The 24283-nt window shown below is 44.9% G+C and overlaps 1 protein-coding gene across 19 annotated transcripts in view; it reads right to left on the reverse strand.

Moving 5' to 3' along the window:
* Positions 1-24283, reverse strand: part of ST3GAL3 (ST3 beta-galactoside alpha-2,3-sialyltransferase 3) — a 194142-nt gene that overhangs the window by 80899 nt on the left and 88960 nt on the right. For 17 of the 19 annotated variants that reach the window (XM_046006412.1, XM_046006500.1, XM_046006402.1 and 14 more), the window contains one exon: positions 18402-18444. In XM_046006412.1, coding sequence (XP_045862368.1) covers positions 18402-18444 — 43 coding nt within the window. Of the gene's footprint in view, positions 1-18401; positions 18445-22941; positions 23050-24283 lie in introns of those variants that run through there. The other 2 variants (XM_046006494.1, XM_046006531.1) reach the window with 2 other exon arrangements.

The raw sequence follows: 24283 nt of genomic DNA on the forward strand, positions 1-24283 counted from the left end.
CTGGGGCAGAGCACCTGGGCACCACGCACAGCACAGAGTACAGAAGCACCCAACAAAATGTTTGTGGTGTGAACTCAACTGGTTACCTTGACTAGTTGGAAGGTTAATTAGCAGAAAGTGCGGGGGAGACGTGGTGACAACTGTGAGAAATGGAGATGGGACTGTGAGGATTCTTCCTGGGCCTCTAAAGTCCAGTGACGGGCATCTTGTGAGCAATGATCTAATTTCCAGAACCTTCTCCAAGAGGACTGAAATCAGATCAGCCCCCTACTATGTCTCTTCCTTCATTCGGCCCCCAGCTCACCACTGTGGAGTTCAGGAACTGGTCATGACCATGGGACAAGACCATGTAGGTAACACCTGACACGCTGCTTGACTAGCAGCAGTGAATAAACAGTAGTGTCCTTTCAAGCCAGTAGAGCAATTTAATCAGAACTAGCCAATATTACCGTTGGATAAGAACCCTCAGCCCAGGGGTGCCTGGGTGGCTCAGCTGGTTAGGCGACTGCCGTCAGCTCAGGTCATGATCCTGGAGTCCTGGGATTGAGTCCCGCATCAGGCTCCCAGTTCCATGGGGAATCTGCTTCTCGCTCTGACCTTCTCCCCTCTCATGCTCTCTCTCTCTCTCTCTCAAATAAATAAAATCTTAAAAAAAAAAAAAAAAAAAAAGAACCCTCAGCCCAAGACTAGCTCCACCACCGCTTCTTCAGTGCTATCCTCCCTCACCATCCTGATGAAGATGCATTTCTTAAGTCAACCAGAGAGAGTCAATTATATGGTTTCACTTACTTGTGGAGCATAAGGAATAACATAGAGGACATGGGGAGATGGAGAGAAGTGAGTTGGGGGAAATCGGAAGGGGAGATGAACCATGAGAGACTGTGGACTCTGAAAAACAAACAGGGTTTTGTTGGGGGGTGGGGTGGGGTGAGGGATTGGGTGAGCCTGCTGGTGGGTATTGAGGAGGACACATATTGCACGGAGCACTGGGGGTGGGGCATAAACAATGAAACTTGGAACACCGAAAGGAAAAAAAAATGGTGCATTTCCCCAGCTACTGGAGACCCGTGTCCAGAACGTGACTTGGGAAATGGCAGCAGCAGCTTAGGTTAGCTTTAGCAGCCCTATTCTGTCATGACACATTTTCATTTTTCTTTCTGAAGTCAGATTAGTGAAAGAAAGGCTACTTAACACTGCCATAGGTCCTTTCAGCTCCAAGATGAAACTTCCCTCATTAAGGATAGCTTCTATCTCCTCCGACCACCTTTCCCGACCACCTGCATTATTACAGGTCTGCTGGCTCCTCCTGCATTATCATCAGTGTCTTCATTCACCCACATCTGGGGAGGGGGCAGTCCACTGTGCCCTGGGCGTCACTGACCCTTTGCTCTCGTGAACGCTAATGGAGGCTAGGGCTCCCATAGAGTTTGGGCCCCACTTACGGTGATCTATAATAAACTTGGCAGCACTGTCCTCTGTCTCTCTCGTCGCTTTAAGGCAGAGGGATGGCTTCATCTAAGCCATCTGGAATCGGTGGTATTTCTCAGCTCTAGAGGACCTGCCTTTCAGCTCCTGCTACTTGGCACTGTAATCCCTTTCCAATGAACCAGGCCATTCTGCTGTTTGATCGGGGATTCTGGAGCTGACACCACTGCAGTTGACTTTTGTCTCCACGACCTGGTCATTTCTTTCCTTTTGGCTGGGAGGGTGCTCTCCTGTAAGCTCTTGCAAGTGCTTTAGCCTGAGCTGTAGAGGAAATGCTCACAGAGACTCCCCATCAGGGATCTGTGGCAACTGCTCCAATTCAATTTTGTTTCTACATTTCTTAAAAAGAAATCAAAACAAAACAACCACATCCTCTTTCAGGGTGGTAGTGGAAAGAACACGGAAACTAACATTTACTGAGCATTAACCATATACTAATAGTTGACCCGATTATTTCATTTAGCTTTACCATGGTCCTCTAAGGTCGTACAGCCCTGAGATCCAGGCATCCTGGGTGTAGAGTCCAAGAGAAGACATAGTTGGAAGATGTACTGTTCTATTTTTAACACTATAAAATTTCAAATGATAAATTCTGATAGGGCTTGCATTAAATCTGTAGATTGCTTTGAGTGGTATGTAATTCATTCTTCCAATCCAAGAGCAGGGTATATCTTTCCATTTATTTCTGCCTTCTTCAGTTTCTTTCATCGAAGTCTCATAATCTTCAGTGGGTACAGGTCTTTCACCTCCTTGGCTGATTTTATTTCTAAGTCTTTTTTTTTTTTTTTTGAGGTAACTGTAAATGGATTTTTAAGGAATTTCTCTTACCGATAGTTACTGCTGTATTAAAGTGCAACTGATCTTTGTGTATTGATTTTGTATCCTGCAACTTACTGAATCTGTTTATCAGTTCACATGGTTTTTTGGTGGAGTCTTTAGAATCTTCTCTATATAATATCACATCGTCTGCAAATACAGGCACTTTCACTTCTTCCTTTCTGCTCTGGATGCCTTTCTTCTTCTTACCTAACAGTCTGGGCTAGGACTTCTAACACTATGATGAATAAAGGTGGTGAGAGTGGACCTCCCTGTCTTGTTCCTGATCTTAGAGGAAAAGCTTTCAGCTTTTTACTGTTGACGATGTTCGCTGTGCGTCTGTCATATATGGTCTTTATTATGTTGAGGTGAATTCCCTCTATTTCCACCTGTTGAGAGTTTTTATTATGAATGGATGTGGAGATCTGTCAAATGCTGGGGCACCTGAGTGCCTCAGTCGGTTCAGCATCTGACTCTTTTTTTTTTTTTTTTAAGATTTTATTTATTTATTTGACAGAGAGAGATCACAAGTAGATAGAGAGGCAGGCAGAGAGAGAGAGAGAGAGAGAGAGAGAGAGGGAAGCAGGCTCCCTGCTGAGCAGAGAGCCCGATATGGGACTCGATCCCAGGACCCCGAGATCATGACCTGAGCCGAAGGCAGCGGCTTAACCCACTGAGCCACCCAGGCGCCCCAGCATCTGACTCTTGATTTCAGGTCGAGCTTGGGGTCATGAGATCCAGCCCCATGTCAGGTTCCACGCTCCACAGGGAGTCTGCCTGAGATTCTCCCTCCCTTGCCCTCTGCCCCTTCCACCATGCATGCTCTCTCTCTAAAATAAATCCTAAAACAACAACAACAACAAAACCTGGTTCCAGAGAGCCAAGGTACTAAGGATAGTAATAGTATTATTAGTTTTTCTTGTGGCAGGAGGTGTGACTTAGCCAGGAATGATGCACTGGACAATAAAATACATGAAGAGATGCCTGAACCTGAACAGAAAGAGATGGCATCTGGATACTGTGAAGAACGTTCATGTGACCTGAATGGACAATAAACAAATACATAAGCTTTGTATTTGTATCTCTTATTTTTCTAAATCCTCATCAGTAAATCACTGTGTCACACGTGGATCCATCAACACATTTATACACCAGAGGTGATATAAAGATATAGCCGGGGGCGCCTAAGTGGCTCAGCTGTTAAGCATTTGCCTTCAGCTCAGGTCATGGTCCCAGGGTGCTGGGATGGAGCCCCACATGAGACTCCCTGCTCAGTGGGGAGCCTGCTTCTCCCACTCCCACTTCCCCTGCTTGTGCTCATGCATGCTCTCTCTCTGTCAAATACATAAGTAAAATCTTAAAAAGATATTTTTAGCTGGGGCTCTGCATACCCTTGGTGCAGCCCTACTTTAAGGTAAGTATTATTCTCGTTTTTGACAAGACAAATTGAGTCTAAAATCCATCTTCTGCTCTTCCCAAAGCCCTTGCTTTCTTTGATATAAAGAACAATGGGCATAAAGATAAAAAGACTTGAGTTTAAGTAACTAGCTCTTCTACTTACTAGTTGTGTAACCTCGGGTAAGGGATAATTGGTTTCCTCAACTCTTACAACAGCTGTAATAACACATTTTCTAGAATGGATAGAAAGATCAAATGATTTCCTGCAACAATGTAGGTCAGAGCATTCTTTGCAAAGTTACAGAAATGTCAGTTGCTGCTCCTGTTCTAATGCTTGATTTCTGCTTTTACTACTTCTAGATCATCTGAATTAGCATTTCCCTAATCTAATGAGGAAAAAACTGTTCCCTTTCATTTTTCTTACTTGGCTTATTTTCTCCAACTCACTTGGCTGTCTCCAAACCCTTGCTAATAGGTATGTCTGTGTGTAGTTAGATTTATACCTAAGTCTTTCTTTGCATGCTGTATTTTTATTGATTGATTGATCAATTTTTTTTTACATGGGAGCTATTGGGTTTGTTTTCCCAGATGCAGTTCTTTGAAGGCCTGAGTTTTTACTTGCAAAGCAGGGATAATAATGGTACCTACCTTACAGGTGAGGACTGAAAGAGACAATGTACATAAGGCTTGGTGCTTAGTGGGCATGCAATATACTATTAGTAATTAGTATAGATGTCATCAGTTTCTGCTAATCCAAAGCTTACATTGGAATAATTAAAGCATATGACTTCACTATCCTCCAGAGGGTCGCAGTCTAGTTTTATGACCTAGTAGGAAACAGCTATGCATTACAGGTGTCATAACTACATCAAACATAGTCATGCAGCTCTGGGCATCTCTGATGGACATCTTCAGCCTCTTCCAAAGCAGAGCAGGCCTTCCTGGCACCCCTAGGCGTTTGTGCCACCGGTCCCCTGCCTGGCACTTCTTCCTTTCTTTCTTCCACTATCAGGCTCCTGGGGCTGCCACCACAAATTACCCCAAAGGCATGGGGCAGGGAAGCTTAAAACAGAAACTTATCCTCTCACAGTTCCAGAGGCCAGAAGTCCAAAATCAAGGTGGTTTCCTCAGGCAGTTCTTTCTAGAGGCTCTGAGGGAGAATCTGCTCTGGGCTCCGCTGTAGCAGCTGACAACCCTCGGTGTTCCTGGGCTTGTGGATGCATCACTCCATTCTCTGCCTCCACTGTCGCGGTGCTCCTTCAATGATACTGTGTTTGCTTGTTTGTTTTTTTTAATTTTTTTTGTTTATTTATTTGACGGACAGAGATCACAAGTAGGCAGAGAGGCAGGCAGAGAGAGGAAGGGAAGCAGGTCCCCTGCTGAGCAGAGAGCCCGATGCGGGGCTCGATCCCAGGACCCTGGGATCATGACCTGAGCCGAAGGCAGAGGCTTTAACCCACTGAGCCACCCAGGTGCCCCAATGATACTGTGTTTTTAATGTCAAATTCCAATTGCTTACTGCTGGTATACTGGAAAAGGTCGACTTGTGTGTACTAATAACCTCATATCCTATGGCCTTGCTATATACTTGCTAATGCACTCCAGGAGTGTTTTGACAAGTCTCTGGGTTTCTCTACAGAAACAATCATGTCATCTGTGAAAAAAGACAGTTTTATGTCATCATTCCCCATCTCTATGCCTTTTAATTCCTTTTTTTTTTAAATTTTTTTTTTAAGATTTTATTTATTTATTTGGCAGAGAGAGATCACAAGTAGGCAGAGAGGCAGGCGGGGGTGGGGGGCGGGGGAAGCAGGCTCCCTGCTGAGCAGAGAGCCAGATGCAGGGCTTGATCCCAGGACCCTGAGATCATGACCTGAGCCAAAGGCAGAGGCTTAACCCACTGAGCCACCCAGGAGCCCTATAGTTTTCCTTTCTTATAATGTCTTTTTTTTTTTCCTAAACAGTCTCCTACATCCCAATGTAGGGCTTGAACGCATGAACCCAAGATCAAGAGTCATATGCTCTACTGACTGAGCCAGCCTTATGTTATGTTCACAAGAGATAATGGTCTGTCGTTCTCCTTTCTTATAATGTCTTTCTTTTTTTAAAAGCAATCTCTACATCCAATAGGGGACTTGAACTCACGACACCAAGATCAAGAGTCACATGCTCTACTGACTGAGCCAGACTTTTCTTATAGTGTCTTCATCTTGTTTTGACTTTACGATAATGCTAGCTTTACAGAACAAGTTAGGAAGTGTTCCCTCTGTTTCTATTTTTTTTTTTTAAGATTTTATTTATTTATTCGACAGAGAGAGATCACAAGTAGGCAGAGAGGCAGGCAGAGAGAGAGAGAGGAGGAAGCAGGCTCCGACAAGGAGAGAGCCCGATATGGGGCTCGATCTAGGACCCTGGGATCATGACCTGAGCCGAAGGCAGAGGCTTTAACCCACTGAGCCACTCAGGCGCCCCCCTCTGTTTCTATTGTAGATTGTAGAGAATTGGTATCATCTCTTCCTTGAACGTCTGATAGAATTCATCAGTGAAACCAACTAAATGCAGTGTTCTCTGTCTTGGAAGGTTATTAAATTTTGACTCAATTTCTTTAGTAGACAACAGAGCTATTCAGATGATCTATTTCTTCTAGTGTGAGTTTTGGAAGTTTGTGTCTTCCAAGGAATTGGTCCATTGTACCTAAGTTATCAAACTGCCTTTACAGACTTGTTCACAATCTTCCTTTATTGTCCTTTTACTATCTAGAGGATCAGTAATGACGATGCCCCTTTTATTTCTGATATTAGTCATTTGTATCTTCTCTCTCTCTCTCTTTTTTGGTTAGCCCAGCTAGAGGTTTATCGATTTTGGAAACTTTTTTTTTTTTTTTAAGATTTTATTTATTTATTTGACAGACATAGAGGTTTATCAATTTTATTAGTATTTTCAAAGAACTAGCATTTAGTTTTGTTGATTTTTCTCTACCAAATTCTGCTTTTTACTTTTTTTAAAAATTTTATTTATTTATTTGACAGAGGGAAAGAGATCACAAGTAGGCAGAAAGGGAGGCAGAGAGAGGGGGAAGCAGGCTCCCTGCTGAGCAGAGAGCCCGATATGGGACTCGATCCCAGGACCCTGAGATCACAACCTGGGCCGAAGCAGAGGCTTAACCCACTGAGCCACCCAGGCACCCCTGCTTTTTACTTCTTTGATGGCCTCCTATGTACTATCTCTCTTCATACTTCTGTCCTCTCCAATCCACCTACCCTTCCGCAGTCAAAGTCATCTTCCTATAGGTCAAAACTGACTATGTTTTTCACCTACTTCAAACACTTCAGTGGCATCTTTTGCCTTCAAAATGAAGCCAGAACTTCTTATTGTTATATCAAAAGCCCTGCATGATTTGGTCTGCCCATTCTTCCAGACTTATCATGCCTCACCCTCAGACCTCCTGGGGATTTGACAGCACAGCAAAGACAGTAAGTCTTTACACAAATATTTATTGAAATTATAGGTAAGGAAGAGATACTTAAATAGTCTAATAGAATGTACAGGAAACTCTTAAAATAACTAATTCAGATTTTAAAAGTCCATAAAGGAGAAACTAAAGAAAGGGCTGGTAACCAAAAATTAATATAAGAAGATTTCTGAAAGTAGTGTTTAGAGACCTAGAGATCACAATGAAAGTTTGAGAAAAAAATACAGAAAAGAAGGCACATCCAAATATATCTTTTCACTGTAAATGTATATGAGGACAAGACGAAAAATGTTAACTCAAAAGGAAAAAAGTCCCCCAATCCCACTATCCTAATAAAACTATTACTACATTCTGCCGTAGTTATGATACATTCAGATATTACTATAGTGACAGGCTTAAGGCTGTATCTCCATGGTTCTCAACCCTGGCATGTAGGAATCACCTGAGGGAACTTTTAAACACTGAGGCACCTAAGTCTGATTCCTGACCTGCTAAATCAGAATCTCTGGTGGTGAGGACCTGGGCTGAGAGCCAACGTATGTAGACAGACTGCTCTGTGTTGGCAGGGCTCTCCCCTCAAATCCGAGTTTATTCTTGGTATCAACCAACTGGGAGGGTGCAGAGTTCCTCAGATAGGAGACAGTATCTTTTAGAGCAGTGATTCTCAACTTGGAACCACTTTGAACTCACCTGAAGAGCTTAAAAAATCCCAATGCCCAGGCCAAACCTGAACCCGATGACTTCAGAATCCATCTCGGGTGGGACGCAGGCATGGGTCATGTTTTAAGCTCCCCGGGTGATTCCAATATTCAGTCCGGCTGAGGAGCTACTGTGCTGAGAGCCCCAGGAGAGCTGCAAAGTAGGGATGTGGCTCTTTGGGTCTTGATCACATAAGTACCAAGATGTGTAGGAGGAAGTCTTTGAACAATGGGACTTGTGAACAGGCTAGAAGATGTGAAGCCAAGAGCCCCATCGAATCCTGCCAGGCCATGCTCTCCTGCTGTGAACTAAGGAGGCGCTGGCTTGAGCTATCTACAGAAGAAGCAGGACGCTGTAGTTTGCAAATCAGACTACCTTTCTGGCTTTCTTGTGCTCTTGGGGGTTGTTTCTCTGTTGTCCTCTTTTCGTTTTCAGTGAAATATTTTTAGCTTTGCTTAGAGGAACCAGGAAGAAAGATTTTTGTTGTTTTCTCCCCCACTCTTTTTTAAAGCATTAAAGAGAACCCGTGCTCTCTACAGTCAACCTGATGGTGGGGACAGTTCTTGACGTGACAGACCCTCCAGGAGATGGTGACACACAGGGTTAAAGATGGGGTCATGTGACAGTCCTCATCTCTGCACTTCCCAAGCCTCCAAAATCTTCCAATACTGAGACTTAGGGTCTGGGTTCCATTATTACAGATAGCACTATTCTGTCTTCTATCCTTCTCCTCTGTCCTTAATTGACTTACCACACATTTATTGGCTATTCAGTGCGCACCAGGAACACTAGACAAGGCACTGGGGGCACACCTAGGAGCGGGACATTTCCACCTCCTGTCCTTACGAAGCTTACTTAGGATCAAACGGACAGTGTGGATTTGGAAAAAAGAGAAAGTTCTATGGAAGAGTGGGAAGAGGAGAAAGTCTGAAGCCAGGTGGAGAGGGATCTGAACGCTGGCTTGATCACATACAGTTGTAAACAGGTAAATTATTTTTACAGTGACTTTCTCATTTGTTAAAATGCATTTTTTTTAAAGATTTTATTTATTTATTTGACAGAGAGAGATCACAAGTAGACAGAGAAGTAGGCAGAGAGAGAGAGGGAAGCAGGCTCCCTGCTGAGCAGAGAGCCGGATGCGGGACCCAATCCCAGGACCCTGAGATCATGACCTGAGCCGAAGGCAGCGGCTTAACCCACTGAGCCACCCAGGCGCCCCGTTAAAATGCATTTAAATAGGGGCGCCTGGGTGGCTCAGTGGGTTAAGCCTCTGCCTTTGGCTCAGGTCATGATCTCAGGGTCCTGGGATCGAGCCCTGCATTGGGCTCTCTGCTCGGCGGGGAGCCTGCTTCCTCCCTCTCTGCCTGCCTCTCTGCCTACTTGTGATCCCTGTCTGTCAAATAAATAAATAAAATCTATTTTTAAAAATGCATTTAAATACCACCTACTTCTGGGATGCCTGGGTGGCTCAGTCAGTTAAAGCGTCTGCCTTCGTTTGGCTCAGGTCATGATCCCAGGGTCCTCGGGATCAGAGTCCCACATCCAGTTCCTTGCTCAGTGGGGAGTCTGCTTCTCCCTCTCCCTCTGTCCCTTCCCCCTGCTCTCATGCTCTCTCTCAAATAAATAAAATCTTAAAAAAAAATACCACCTACTTCATAGAATTGTCCACCAATTCATTTATTCAACAAATGTTTCCTGAGAATTACCAGGTGCTGGTAATTCTGTTTTAGGTGCTAAGACGCAGTAGTGAAAAAAAATGGACAAACCCCTTCCACCTGCACTCCCTCTAGATAAATAAGTAGATAAAACATAGATTTCCAACAGTGAAAAACACTCTGGAGAAAAATGGCACAGTAGGGGGAATGGGGAATGCCAACAGAGGTTAGGGTTGAAACTTTCAGTGGGATGAGCAGGGGACATTTGAGCTAAGGTCTGAAAAGGTGAAGCAGTCTCTGCAGATGTCTTGGGAAGAGCATCCCAGACAAAGATTTGAGCAAATGCCAAGAGTCGGAGGCAAGAATGTGCCTGGAGTATTAGAGGCACAGTCAGGAGCCCAGTATAGTATAATAAACAGGGGGAGTGGTAAGATAACAGGGGTCTAGACCGTGGAAGGACCTTGGCTGAGAGTGGTAAAAACTCTGACTCTTATTCTAAGAGAAATAGGGAGCCATGGGGGGGTTCTGAGCACAGGAGTAACTGAGTCTATCTTGCACTTAACAGGATGGATCACCTTGGCTTCAGGTGTGGGACTGGACCACAAGGACACAGCATGAAAGCAGGCAGGAGTGCTATCATGTAGGAGCTGGTGGTTGTCTGGACAGAGTGCTGGTGGGAGAGGGAGTGAGAAGTGGCTGGATCTCCAGATAGTTAAGGTAAAGCTGACAGGTTTTGCTGATGGTTAGTGTCAAAGACACGATGCTAAGGTTTTTTTGTTTTTAAGATTTTTTTTTTTTAAATTTACTTATTTGACACAGAGAGAGATCACAAGTAGGCAGAGAGGCAGGAAGGTGGTGGGGGCGGGGGGGGGGGGAGCAGGCTCCCTGTTGAGCAGAGAGCCTGATGCGGGGCTCGATCCCAGGACCCTGAGATCATGACCTGAACTGAAGGCAGATGCCCAACCGACTGAGCCATCCAGGCGTCCTGGATATCTTTTCTTGTAGAGAAGAAAGCTTAATTTTTTTTTAAAGATTTTATTTATTTATTTGACAGACAGAGATCACAAGTAGGCAGAGAGGCAGGCAGAGAGAAAGGAGGAAGTAGGCTCCCCGCGGAGCAGAGAGCACGATGTAGGGCTCGATCCCGGGACTCTGGGATCATGACCAGGGCCGAAGGCAGAGGCTTTAACCCACTGAGCCACCCAGGCGCCCCAGGAAGCTTAATTTTTTAAGATTTATTTATTTGAGAGGAAGAGAGTGCCTGCACACACAGGGATAGAGGGAGAGAGAATCTTCAGCAGACTCCCTGCTGAGCATGGAACCTGAGGTGGGACTCATTCTCATGAGCCTAGCATCATGACCTGACTTGAAATCAAGAGTCAGAGACTTAACCAAATGAGCCACCCAGACACCCCTGCAGTTTTTTTAATGGAACAATTTCTATTTTTTTAAATTTAATTTAATTTTTATTTTTTTAAAAGATTTTACTATTTATTTATTTGACAGACAGAGATCACAAGTAGGTAGAGAGGCAGGCAGAGAGAGAGTGGGGGAAGCAGGCTCCCTGCTGAGCAGAGAGTCCAGCGTGGGGCTTGATCCCAGGAACCTGAGACCATGACCTGAGCCGAAGGCAGAGGCTTAACCCTCTGAGCCACCCAGGTGCCCCGATGCTAAGGTTTTTGACCTGAGCAACTAGAAGGATGAAGTTACCATGTACTGGGTTAGGGAAGATTCTGGAGCACGGGGTGTGAATCCAGAGTCTGGTTCTAGACCTGTGACGTGTGAGATGCTTATACACCCACGTAAAGGAAGCAGCTGGGTAAATGATTCTGAAGCAGGGTAAGGAGCCCCAGGCTTGTACTATACGTTCAGGAGTCATCAGCTTCAGATGACAGGGGATCTAAAGCCACGGGACAGGTGAGGTCTTGTAAGCGGCTGTGGTGAGGACAGGTAACACAGAAAGCGCCAAGTACAGCATCAGGCATGTACTACGTGTTCAATAAACACTCTCGCGGTGTAGCTATATGGAACTTGGCAGGCGGTGCAGGAAACAGTAAACTAGGCCTCGGGGTATACTTTAGACTGTCCCAGGTTTATAGGCCTTTCACAGATGACCTGCGTTTTCACAAGCCTTTGGAGGTTAAAAATGATTGGTTTTGGCTTTCGTATCTTTGTGTCTTCACAGAGAATCCCTCACGAAAGCAGACTGAGCACCGACGTCCCGTGCTCTCGCCCACATGGTGAGTGCAGCACACCGCGCTCTGGCAGCAGCCAGGGCCCTTCCAGAGCGCAGCGCACCTCCCCACACTGAGCTCAAACAGACGAAACCCCCGTTTAGCTAGGTCAGCTCCCTGAAGGCTGGCATGAGCTCAGGAAACACACCGACCTGGGCACCAGGGGCGGGCTCCTTCGAGGCTCTGGTGGCTCTTCTCTCCGCCAGAATAACGGGCACATTCCTGGCTGCTGGTGTCACAGCCCTCATAAGTGAGATTTCCTTCGGGCTCTGTGCTGAGTGCTCTGCCTCCAGATTACCGGTGGGCCTAAGGCTCTCTCTTCCTTCGAGGTCTCGCTCAAATGTCACCTTCCAATGAGGTCTATCCTGACTACCGCATTCAAAGTCATCATCTCTCCTCCAGCGTTCCCATGTCCTGCTCTATTTTCTGCCATGCCACTTCTTACCTTCCAAGATACTGAAAACTTTACTCCTCGGTTACACTTTTTTTTTTTTTAAAGGATTTTATTTATTTATTTGACAGATAGAGATCACTAGTAGGCAGAGAGGCAGGCAGAGAGAGAGGAGGAAGCAGGCTCCCTGCCGAGCAGAAAGCCCGATGCGGGGCTCAATCCCAGGACCCTGGGATCATGACCTGAACTGAAGGCAGAGGCTCAACCCACTGAGCCACTCAGGTGCCCCTACACTTTTTGTTTAATGACGATCTTGCTCACTGGGATATTCTCATAGAACAGAAAATTGCTTGACACACTCAAGTTGCTCAAGACATTGGTTGAATAAAAGAGGAACTGCTCACCTCACTGTTGGGGCAGAAGACAGTAAGTAGCCCTGAGCCTTTCCTCAGGAACCCCAACTTTGAACAGCAGACTTTCAGAAAACCCAGAGCCTCCCCAGGAACCAGACTGCCTCCCTTCTCCCTACAGGTATCATCCCATCAAGCTGAGCGTCCCCCACGCCCACCCCAGGGGGACACGAGATTAATTCTTGGGCAATCTTGGGGCAGCCTCACATCCTGGCTGTTCTTGTTCGGTCCCTCAATGATGTCCTTGTTGGTTTCCTCATGTGAAAGTCACTGTTCTCTGCTTCTTCTCGGAGCCGTCTCCCGCTTCTCCCTGCCTGCACTATGTTAACTTTCCTCTGTGATCTGTGAAGTCTTGTCCCTTTACGTCCTCAGCTTCTTCAGTGAACGCACCTTCCATATGCTGGTCTCACAGAAACCTGGGACTTGCCCCAAAACGCCATTTCCTCTCCAGCCTTGTGTGATGGAGGCTGCTCTTTCTTTTCTTTTTTTTTAAAGATTTTATCTACTCATTTGACAGAGAAACAGCAAGAGCAAGAAAACAAGCAGGGGGAGTGGGAGAGGGAAAGCGGGCTTCCTGGCAAGCAGGGAGTCCGAGGCGGGGCTCCATCCCAGGACCCCAGGATCATGCCCTGAGCCAAAGGCAGACACTTAACAACTGAGCCACCCAGGCACCTAAGGCTGCTCATTCTTGTCTTCCCCATCCAGCTGAGGACCCCTTGTATCCTCTCTGCACTCCATCTATACTCTCAAGCCACCCCTTATGTGATTCCTATCAGATAAAATAAAAAACAAAAACCCGTTCATTGTTGATGCTATCCAGAAACATTACCTCCTACCGCTCCCCCGCACTGTTCTCATTTACTCCCTTCCCATTCACCAAGTCTTTAGCTCACAACACACGCTTTCCAATCACACTTATAAGGTCATCTGTTTGGCTTAGAATTTCCAGTTGTATGCCAATTACAAAGAACATAGCTGGTCCTCAAGAAATACTTCCGGGGCACCTGGGCGGCTCACTCAGTCAGCTGAGTGTCGAACTCTCGGTCATGATCTTGGGGTCATGAGATCAAGCCCTGGGTCAGGATCCATTGTCAGTAGGAAGTCTGCTTGGGGCTCCCTCTACCCCTCTCTCTGCACCTCTCTCTGCTCACGCACACACACTCTTTCTCTCTCAAATAAATAAATAATTTTTTTTTTTAAAGAAACATTTGCTAAGTGAATGAGTGAAAAAATGAAATCTGGGATAGGGAGCAGGAGGTAAGCTGAGGTTCAAGTCTCATTTTGGGGTTATATCCTTCCCAGTTCAGCAGGCACTGATAAGCTGAATCGCAACTTATCCCCACTTTATAACTCACTCAAGATTATAATCAGTTAAGATGTGGAATTGGGCTTTAAAAATTCCATGTCTGACACCCAAAGTTTTAACTGCCAAAAACCACTGCCCTCCTGAACATCATAGCTTACAGTTAAAAGGTTTCGTACAGCTCACTGCAAGTAAGTATTCTGAATAATTTTTGTAGTGTTGACACATGATTTTGTCCTCTAACACAAGCAGTAGGGAATTCCGAAAAGAAATAGAAAACTATTTTTCTCCACAGAGATATAATTAAGAGAATATAGTGAACCACCCCCCCTCAAAATCTAAAATATCTACTCCCAGATTTGTGGAGATCATCAGATATAGAAACATTTTAATTAAGAGTATTTCTGTGTAATAGGATTTCAAGAATGGAATGCACCTGAGGTGGGGAGACAATTTTCATGCAGCTCTATCTGCGTAGAACTCTCAATTAAGGCAACTAGGATTTGTGGCCAAATCCAACCCACTATCTTATTTTTCTTAAGGCCCATGAGTTAAGAATTACTTGTAATAGCTGAGGAAAAAAAAAAATCAGACTATTTCATGATACATAAAAATCATATTAAAATTTCAGTGTCCAAAACCATAAGTGACTCTTAATCTCACAAAACAAACTGAGGGTTGCTGGGGGGGGGTGGTTGGGAGAGGGGGAGTGGGGTTATGGACATTGGGGAGGGTATGTGCTATCGTGAGTGCTGTGAAGTGTGTAAACCTGGCAATTCACAGACCTGTACCCCTGGGGATAAAAGTACATTATATGTTTATAAAAAAAATAAAAAATAAATAAATAATTAAACAAACAAACAAAAAGCCAATGATGGGGACACTTGGGTGGGCCTTCGGCTTAGGTCATGATCCCAGGACCCTGGGATCAAGCCCCACATCAGGCTCCCTGATCAGTGGGAAGCCTGCTTCTCCCTCTCCCACTCCCCCTGCATGTATTCCCTCTCTTGCTGTGCCTCTCTCTCTGTCAAATAAATAAATAAATAAATAAATCTTAAAAAACACACACACCAAAAAAATTTCAGTGTCCATAAATGAAATTTCATTGGAACAGACCTACTCATTTGTCTACGTGCTGCCCCTGGCTGCTTTTATGTTACAGCAGCAGAGCTGAGTAGTTGCAACAGAAACAATAAAGCCAACATCGGCTAAAATGGTGACCATCTGGGCCTTACAGAAAAAGCTGGCCAACCTGTTACAGATCATTTCTTCTGACTTATCTTTCCGTTCACTCACACGGTCTTCAGTTCTCTCTACTGCTAAATCCTACTGAATTTTTAATTTTACTAAATGTGCTTTTCAATCTAGAAGTTTCGTTTTTCCAATGTAGTATTTTATTTTTTTATAATCCCCTATTCCCTGTATGTAATACATAATTCAATCTTGTCTTTGTTTCTTTAAATACAGTATATATGCAATTGCTTTATCAATTGTGTCTGGCAATTCCAATTTCACAAGTCTTTGTGGGTCCCCCTCTGTTGTCTGGGGTTTTTCATGGTTCTCACTAATAGAGCCTTATTTCCTCGTGCGCTTATTTATTTTTATTGTTCATTTCCTTGAAAGGTTATTTGCAAGGAGTTCATGTCTTCCTCCAGAGCAGAGTTACATTTGCCTCTGCCAAGACCTTGGCGTCACTGCCAGTCTAGACTACCTTAAAGTCTCATATACTTAAAGTTCATGGCTTAAGTTTCCATAGATCACTTGGCTGCAAATACCAAGTGTTGCTTTTTATTAACTTATGGCCCTGATCCACTCAGAGTTCTGGCAACCTTTTCCAGTGGAGAAGTGCAGGTTTCCTTCTAGTTCATCCTACGCTGAGTCCTTTGGGATTCGAGTTTAATGTGGAAAGGATCAAGAGATGGAAAACAGGGAAGAGATGGTAGTGGACCTGGAGGCTAGAATGAGAAGATCTAACATTTAAACTGATTAAAGGGGAGTAGAGAGAGAGTGGGCAGAGGCAATATTTAAACAGATAATGCCTGAAAATTTTCCAGAACATATGCATTCCTATACTTCAGAAGTATAGTGACAGATTGTGGATACACTTGCCGTGAGCAAAGCATAACATACAGACTCTTCAAATCACTATGTTGTACACCTGATGCTAATGTGACATTGTGTGTCAACTATAATTCAATTTTAAAAATCAAGTCTGTAAAAAAAAAAAAAAAGGTTTAGTTTAGAAAATTAAATATTTAAAAATCTAAACAAATCCAATCAAGACAAATAAAAAGAAATTCTTACATTTATAAATGTATTCATATTTTATACAACCCTTTCTTCTATTCTTCCTAAAAACCTTGGGAGGCAGGTATTATCATCTGTGTTTTTCATAAGGAAAAACTGGTATTCAGAGAACTCAGACAAATTATCTGCAGTCATGTAATTCTAAGCAGCAGGGGCAGAATTTAAAACTAGCCCTTCTGATTCAAGTCCAGGTTCCCTCCTGTACTTCAGAAGTAGAACGTAATACAGCAGGAGGCTACTTCAGAAGAGGAGATCCGGCCACTGCTAAGGGATCACCTCCAGAGCTCAGTACCCTGAACTTGGAAACTTTTCCCTGGAAGCAGGTAAAAATCATTCCCACATGGCTATGCTTTCTTCTGAAGATAAGCACTGGACTGGAGAAGTCTTTGCAATCAGAGGCAGAAACGTTCTAGCTTGTACCTTAACTTGTGAGTTATTCCCTAGGCTAAAGACCAAGTTGACTCAAATGGTTCGTGGGCCTGGCCTGGTGGGCAACAGAGAGCCGCACAACAACCCACCATATACTAGCCAGCTCAGCAGCGACAGGACCGTCCTCCTAATTCCCCTCCTCACGCTGCTGGAGACAGTTTAAACACTGTAGTTAACACGTCCTAGGAAACATGCCTTTTGTTCATCAGTGTGATCTGACTTGGTAAATCACTACATCTCTTCCATTCTGGTGGCATTTCACTTGTTTACAGCTTATGCTTGATTTCTTTTTCGCCCAGAGCACTAAATTAAGAACTTTTCTAAGGGGGTAGCTTATGGCTTTCTAGCATGAGTGGGCCCCATTCCCCAGATGTTAACATGTGGCTGACATCTCTCGGCTCGCCTGGTGTAAAGAGCAGACCATCCTCCCCTTGGGGCTGCCTCCGTGATGTGTAAAAGCTGGGAGAATCATGATGCCTGAACTCACAGTAGGAGGCACAAGAATCACAAAGCCAGACAACTAGGAAACAGGCCTAGAGGCTGGACAATTCAGTGCGAAAGCCGGAGAGCCCCCGATTCGATGTCTCGTGTGTAGGTGCAGTCATCACCATCACAAGCAGCTATGGTCAAGGGCGCATGCAAGGGAGGAAAGGAAGGAGACACAATTCCCATCTTCCACATCTGTCTGGGACAGAACAAGGGCACAAAGGTGCACAAAGACGATGGATAACCAAAAGGAGCCACAGGTGGTTTTGCAATCATTTACTGCAAACCCGCCGGGTGCGAGGAGCCATGCAGGGGACGGACACACAGCATGGCTGCAGCCCCATCGAGGCATCCCAGCCTAAAGGGGAAGTGTACAGTCATCCACCTGTCCTTCATGCATCCATCCATGCAGCCACGGTCCGGGTCTATCGAGCACCTCACAAACACGCCAGCCCTGGCTAGGTGCTAGGGAGGCCAAGAAGGCCAGAACAGAGGATTAGATACTCTGTAGTTGAAAATCCGTATGAATTAATCATTCCCATTAAATCCTTACCATAACCCTGGGAGGTAGGCATATTGGTGTCCTCATCTTACAGATGGAACTGAGGCTCAAACTGGCGCAGGAGTTTGCCCCAAATGACAAAGAAAGGAAATGGCAACCCGGGATTCCAACCAAGCGAGCCTGGCACCAAGCCCGTACTCTTAATAAATTGACAATTATCACACAGTTAATTATAGTTACGATGAGCTCACTGGTGACAGAGGAAGCATCGCGGAAGAGATCATGAATTTTGTGTAGGGAAGAGGCGGCCTTTGAGTTTTCCGAGGTGGGCAGCAAGGAAAGGGCAGCGCAGGCACAGATAACAAGCACAAGCCGAGGTGGAGGGGAATGGAGGGTTTGCCTGCGGCAGAGGGCTAGGAGCTACTGCAGGGGAGGGGGTCTGATCACAGAAGGCTTTGCACGCCAGGCTGCAGGACATCTTTGCCTGGTCACTGCTTCCTGCTGCAACTCAACCATACTCAACCATCCTCTGCTCTGTAGCAGAAGCCTCCCCGGGGGCCTCCTTGTCCCCGGAACCTGGCAGGAGCTGTCCGTGCCAGCCAAGTCTCAAGCCTTAGGTTTGCACCCACAATTCCATCCTCTCTGGGCCCCCGCAAATGGTACATGCTCTAAGAGTTTGCTGGCAGACTGAGGCCAGAGGCCCCAGGGAGTCCCCCAACAGACACGGGGCAGAGCACATGACCCTTTGAAGCTGGACCCCAGCTCCCACAGACATCTCTACCACAGAGTTAAGGCGCTTTTGCATTTTACTCACAGCTTGGAGTCCAGCTTCAGGAGGAAACCCAACCGATCATACTCTGAAAAAGAAAAGCAGAAAATGTCACTGGAGTCAAGCCACTGCTGACACGAGCAGGTTGCATTTCCCAGACACAGACCACGGGACAGACAACTGCTCAAGGAACAGAGCCAAACTCATAAGTCACGACTAAATTTACGTCAGAGAACTGCTGAACACCTGTTTTATGAAGGACCAGGTTCAATGCCAGGTGTTTCCCAGACCCTCTAGGCCAACAGTCCTATGCTGGCATGAAACTACCTTCCTGTTTAAATGTGGTACTTGATTGAAATTTACTTAAACCACAAAACTGGACCCCCGGAGAAGTAACAGGGCCAGAAGCAATCTCTGCTTCCTCTAAGCTCGTATCATAATTTTTGCTGAAGCAGTCGTGTTCACTACATCTTCATTCCGTAGCCAAGGGGTCTTCAAACCCATGGCAATGAACCCAGCCTCTTCATGATGGCCACAAAGACCTGACAGATCTAGTTACATAAATATTAGGGAACTGAAAATGAAATCTAAATATAAGTTGTAAGATGTCTACGACAACTGATAAAAATCCTGAACAGTTTAAGTTCTTTACATCTTCCCTCATCGTAAAATGAAGTTGAAGTAGTTTTACAAAGTGGTAGGAAGTACAAGATTTTTAAAAAGAAGGCATCTGGGACTGAAGGGGAAAATAAGCATAAGAAAAATAACAAAATACAACCAGGATAAGAATACCAAAACCGGATGACCTAAAAGGTCCTATGTGCTCGCTGGAGGAAGGTTACAGATTTACCCCAGCCCAAGATTTCTGCAGCGTTAGCAAAAGCTAAGTGCAAAACACTGATAAAATGGTTTACAGTGTTCATAAAATAAACTAGGAGAATCACAGCTATTCATGCCAGGAAGACTTGAGAAGTGCCCTAAGGCGATTTCTTGTACCTGTGTTCAATGATTGCAAAGTATGTGTGTGTGTGTGTAGAGTGGCTACATCAAAATAAGGCAGCCTATGAATGCAGCTCTCAGTTGGCCTGGCTTCACCTGAGGATAAATGAGAATACTGAGACCAAACAACTAAATGGAAAAGACCATGCCGCAAGGCTTTTGAGGAACTCAAAGATGGGCCAAGAGAAGGAAGTTACACATACTGATAAGTACCTCGAAGGAGCCATTCTGCAAGGCTAAGTAAGGCCCGGATTTGAACTCTTTCTTAAGCAGCAGAGCTTAAGAAGAGAATTACTCTTCTCTTATTTTTAAGAGAGAGTAATTCCTCTTCTTAAAACTGAAGATACCAACTAGGACACGCAGCCCGACAGAAGCTGGCCTCCCAGGAGAATATGCTCGGGCAGTCAAAGCCTTTCCTCAAAATAATTCTGCTTTTGCTCTCAGATAAGTGGATGGGAGACTGCTTAATATTTCAGGAATCTATAAAAGTCAACAAGGAAAAAAAAAAGGTTTCAATTTTAAAAATAAATTGAAAACAAAATTTGCAAAAAGGGTTAGTTTTGAAGGTTAATACTCTTTCAGCAAGACTATTTGTCATTCCGTAAAAAAAATAAAAAATAAAAAATCATTAACTTGCCCACACCTGTTGCTTTTCCCCATGTGGTCATAACCTTGGGGCAACCAGCCTGCTACAGCTCCTCGGGCCCAAGTTAAGACTTCCCTGGACATACAATGAATCCGTGCTTTGGCTGGTTCCTTCCAGAATCCAGAGAATGTTTTCCCCTTACTGCAAACTCAGATGTCAGGGCCAAGCAAGAACATAACACAAACGAGGGAAGGAGGGGGAATGTGATACTCTCCCATGGTAATTCATACTACTGATTTTAGCTGCACTGAAAACAAATCCATCCTGTTGAAATGTCTTCTTCTCACTGTGCATTTTTGTACGGTAGCCATAATGTCTACAGATTATTTTCCAGTGGTGTCTTAAGTTTGGTTTCCCACATACACATGCTAACTGCATATTAAATAGAGAAGAAAACTTTGTGTTTCTAAAGAAATTCCCTTCGTGGCTCTCCTGGACTGTTGTCTTTGCTCTTGCTCTGAGTACCAGAGATATTTCATTTTACTCTGTAATTTAAGGAAAGGTAACTGTGTGAGCCCAACAATGATAAATGGCAACTGACACTGCCTTCGGGTCACAGAGCCAAGAGGGAGTGGAGCCCATCTGGAGACTCCATGCCTTGCCGAAGGAGGGGGTTCTCCGCCAGCGCCAGATAACAAAGGCAACCAGTGATGCAGGCCCAGCATTGCCATGTTCCGATTTTTGTTTTAAAAGCCAAGAATCTGGTTCTTTAAGGATAAACCTTCTCAATGTGTAACTATTAGCAGTACATTCAAGGAAAATTTAAAGATTAGTAGGAGGATTACCCAAAAATATGTCCCCAGGCAGGACTCAGCCAGTGGGCTTCTCTGTCTATAAACTCTGTCCTAGGCTGGCAGCCCATGAGGACTGGAAACATTTCTTTTTTGTGGCTGCACCCAGTCGATGGTCCCTAAGTACCTGCTGACTGTTATTACCGGGACTCTTTGGTCACGATGGTCATGTATCCAAATCAATAATCTAATAGCATGCTAAAAAGAGTAGTTCAGGGGCGCCTGGGTGGCTCAGTTTGTGAGGCGTCCGACCCTGGACTTCGGCTTGGGTTGCGATCTCAGGGTCGTGAGATCCAGCTCCGAGTCAGGCTCTGCACTGGGCCTGGAGGCTGCTTAGGATTCCCAGTCTCCCTCTGCGCCACCCCACCCTCGCCCCATTGCTTGCTCGTTCTCTCTTAAAAAAAAAAAAAAAAAAAAAAAAAGAGTATTTCAGCCAAGCCTGTGGGATGATACATTTCAGACATTAAGATACATTTCAGACACTAAAGTGAGGTTCTAGACTGAGCTGTAAAAAATATCTGAGAGCTTGCTACATAATTCAAAAGACCCTCCCTCCACCAAATATAAAAGTAACCGGCTATGAGCAATTAAGGAGGGAGAATTTGAACTGCTTCCCTGGAGAGAGCTGTGCTAGGGACTCCATCTCACTGAAGGGGCAGGATGCGTAGTACTCTTGTCTCTCCCTCACGCCTGGTGAGGGAGGCTTCACTTTGACCCTCAAAAGTGGGGAACAAGGTGGACTTCGGGTGCCCGACTTCCACCTGACCGGTGTAAGGGACGCAAGGTGGGCTGGATGCAAAGGAGAGGTGCGTCAGAACTGGCCAGTGCTCCCAGGATTTGTTACAGAAAAGGATGTGTGAATGAGCTGTTGTGAGTTTGTTTGGGGTCCCTTCCAAAACACCTGTCCGGAGGGTGGCCAGGGCCGCCGCAGAGAGCCCTGTGGGGCAGACACCAAGTCCAGGAGCTGTAGAAGGAGTGATGAGGCTCTGGTGGGCACATTGCCCCTCTCAGGGGAACTGCACAGCAGAGGTCCCTCATTGGAGGGGGGTCTCTAAAATGCCTATCAGAGCACCCCACAAATGTTAGCTTTAAACACTCAGCAGCGGAGAGTGTGTTCACAGGATCTTGTGTCTTTTCTGCTCCCATTCTCTCTCTCCCTTCCCCAGCGATTCCAAAGAGGTCAGAAACAGCAGCCAGCATCTGGGGAGGAGTGGGAGGAGAAGGCCAAGCAGGGCACATCGCCTTCCCAGGGTCAGGCACCTGCTGGTAGGAAGCCCTGAGGGCAGGGAGGGGAAGTCACTGTAGCTTTGAATGAATTGAAAGCTATGGCTCTTACATAAGGCTGGATACTCTAATTTTGGAATTGGTGACTCAATGTGACCATGGGATTTTTATCACCTCAGAGGTATCAAAAAAATTCTCTGGACCTCCCACACTGAAAACATTTTAAGGGGACACAAGGAGACAAAATAAAGTCAGCTTTGATTATTCCCTGATGTGTCTTGAATGTTCAATATACTGGTTGTACTAATTCAGGCAAAAAGGGCAATTTAATGGTTCACACAACCAAACTGTGGAAAGGACCAGGGTGCAGAGGGCTTCAGGGACCATGGAAAGTTAACTGGAACACCACTGGGCCTCCCTCAGCCATTACTCTTCCTGACCGGCTTCCTTCCCATCAGAAAACATGCTGCCATCAACTTTCAGACACAGATCTTCAGTTATGTCTCTGAAAACGGACAGAGACTCGGTCTTTCTGCTCCTAATGGCGAAACTCCCAGGGAAGGTCCAGGAGTGGCCTGGTGTGCATCCGTTCCTCACGCCTGCTCTCATCACAGTGACAGGAGACAAGTGTTGTAAAAGAATCATGATTCCCACAGGACACATGTGGTTAGGAGCATTTTCCAGAAGAAGAAATGTGCTGTCCCGGACAAATGCAGGCTCTCAGGAACAGTAGGAAGTCTTTGGAAAACTGAGAGCTAGCTTAACCTCTCAGGGAACAACAGGTATGGCCACAGACTACGTCAAATGGGCCACTGTTATAACGGGCAGTGGACTTTTTCCCTCTCATCCTCATGACACTGTGGGATTTTTTTCTTCCCGCACCAATCTCCTTTTAAAATCTTTCTCATGTTGCCCTCTGGCTTACCTCCCTCCACCTCCCAGTAGACCTGAAGCCTGGCTCTGCCGTGTGAGACCTCGCTTTGTCTGCAGCTCTCAAGGGAAGGCCACTTTTCCTCTCAAATGCCAGCTTCCTGGAGCCATGAAGGAAGTACTCATGATGTGCTGTGGTGCAGTTTTCATCACCTTTCCTGGGTTTGGGGTTTGTGGAGCTTCTTGGATCTATATTAATCAAATGTGAAAATTTTCTAGCCATTATTTCTTCAAAATTTTTTCTGCTCTCCCCTCTCTTCAGGGGAGTTCCAATGATACAAGTATTAGGCTGCTTGACGTTCCACCACTCACTGAAGTGCTCTGTTCATTTTTTTTTCCAGTAATTTTGCACTCTGTATTTATTCTAGATAATTCCTATTAAAGTATCTACTAGTTCACCACTCTTATCTTCTGCAGTATCTAACTGACTATTTATTGGTTTGGTACAGTTTTCATCACGAACACTATTTTTTACTCTAAATTTCTTTTTTTATATCTTAAATGTCTTTCCTTAATATTCTCATGTTTTCTTCTATCTTCTTGAAGATACAGTATATGTTTCAAATGTCTCTGCCTACTAATTCTATCACTTGTTATAACTAGGCCTGTTTCTATTGACTGTTTTTTCTCCTTATTATGGATTATTTTTTCATGCTTTTCTGAATTACCTGGTCATTATATATAAAACATTTTTTAAGTTTTTAATTTAATTTTTTTAGGATTTTTTAAAAGGCAACCTCTACCTAACGTAGGGCTCAAACTCACAACCCCGAGATCAAGAGTCACATGCTCCACAGACTGAGCCAGCCAGGCACCCATAAGTTTTTAATTTTAACTCCAGTATAGTTAACATACAGTGTTGTATTAGTTTCAGGTGAGCAGGTGAGCCTGGTCATTCTCAATGGGATGCCAGCCATGTGAACTTTACTTTGTTGGGTGCAGGATATTTGTGCATTCCTTATTTATTTTTGAGGCGCAGTTAAATTACTTAGAAAGTTTGATCCTTTCAAGGTTTGCTTTTAAGCTTTGTAGGGTTAAGATGAGAGGCAAAGTAGATTTTAGTCTCAGTCTTCGGTCTGAGATTTTCCTCTCCTGAGGTCCAGACTTGTATATCCAGCTGTCTGCTGGACATATCCACTTTCTACAGACACCTGAAATTCAGACTGCCCCACACAGAGTTCTCCTTCATCATTCTCACACATGCAGAACCTGGTTCTTCTCCTGTAGTCCCTGCCTTAATGAATGGTACTACTATTCACCCAGCTGCCGAGCTTGAAACCTGGGAGAATTCCTTGATTCCTATTTCCTTCTATTTAATTAGCGTATCCTTTTGATTT

This window comes from Meles meles, chromosome 1 (genome assembly GCF_922984935.1).
Source record: "Meles meles chromosome 1, mMelMel3.1 paternal haplotype, whole genome shotgun sequence".
NCBI lineage: Eukaryota > Metazoa > Chordata > Mammalia > Carnivora > Mustelidae > Meles > Meles meles.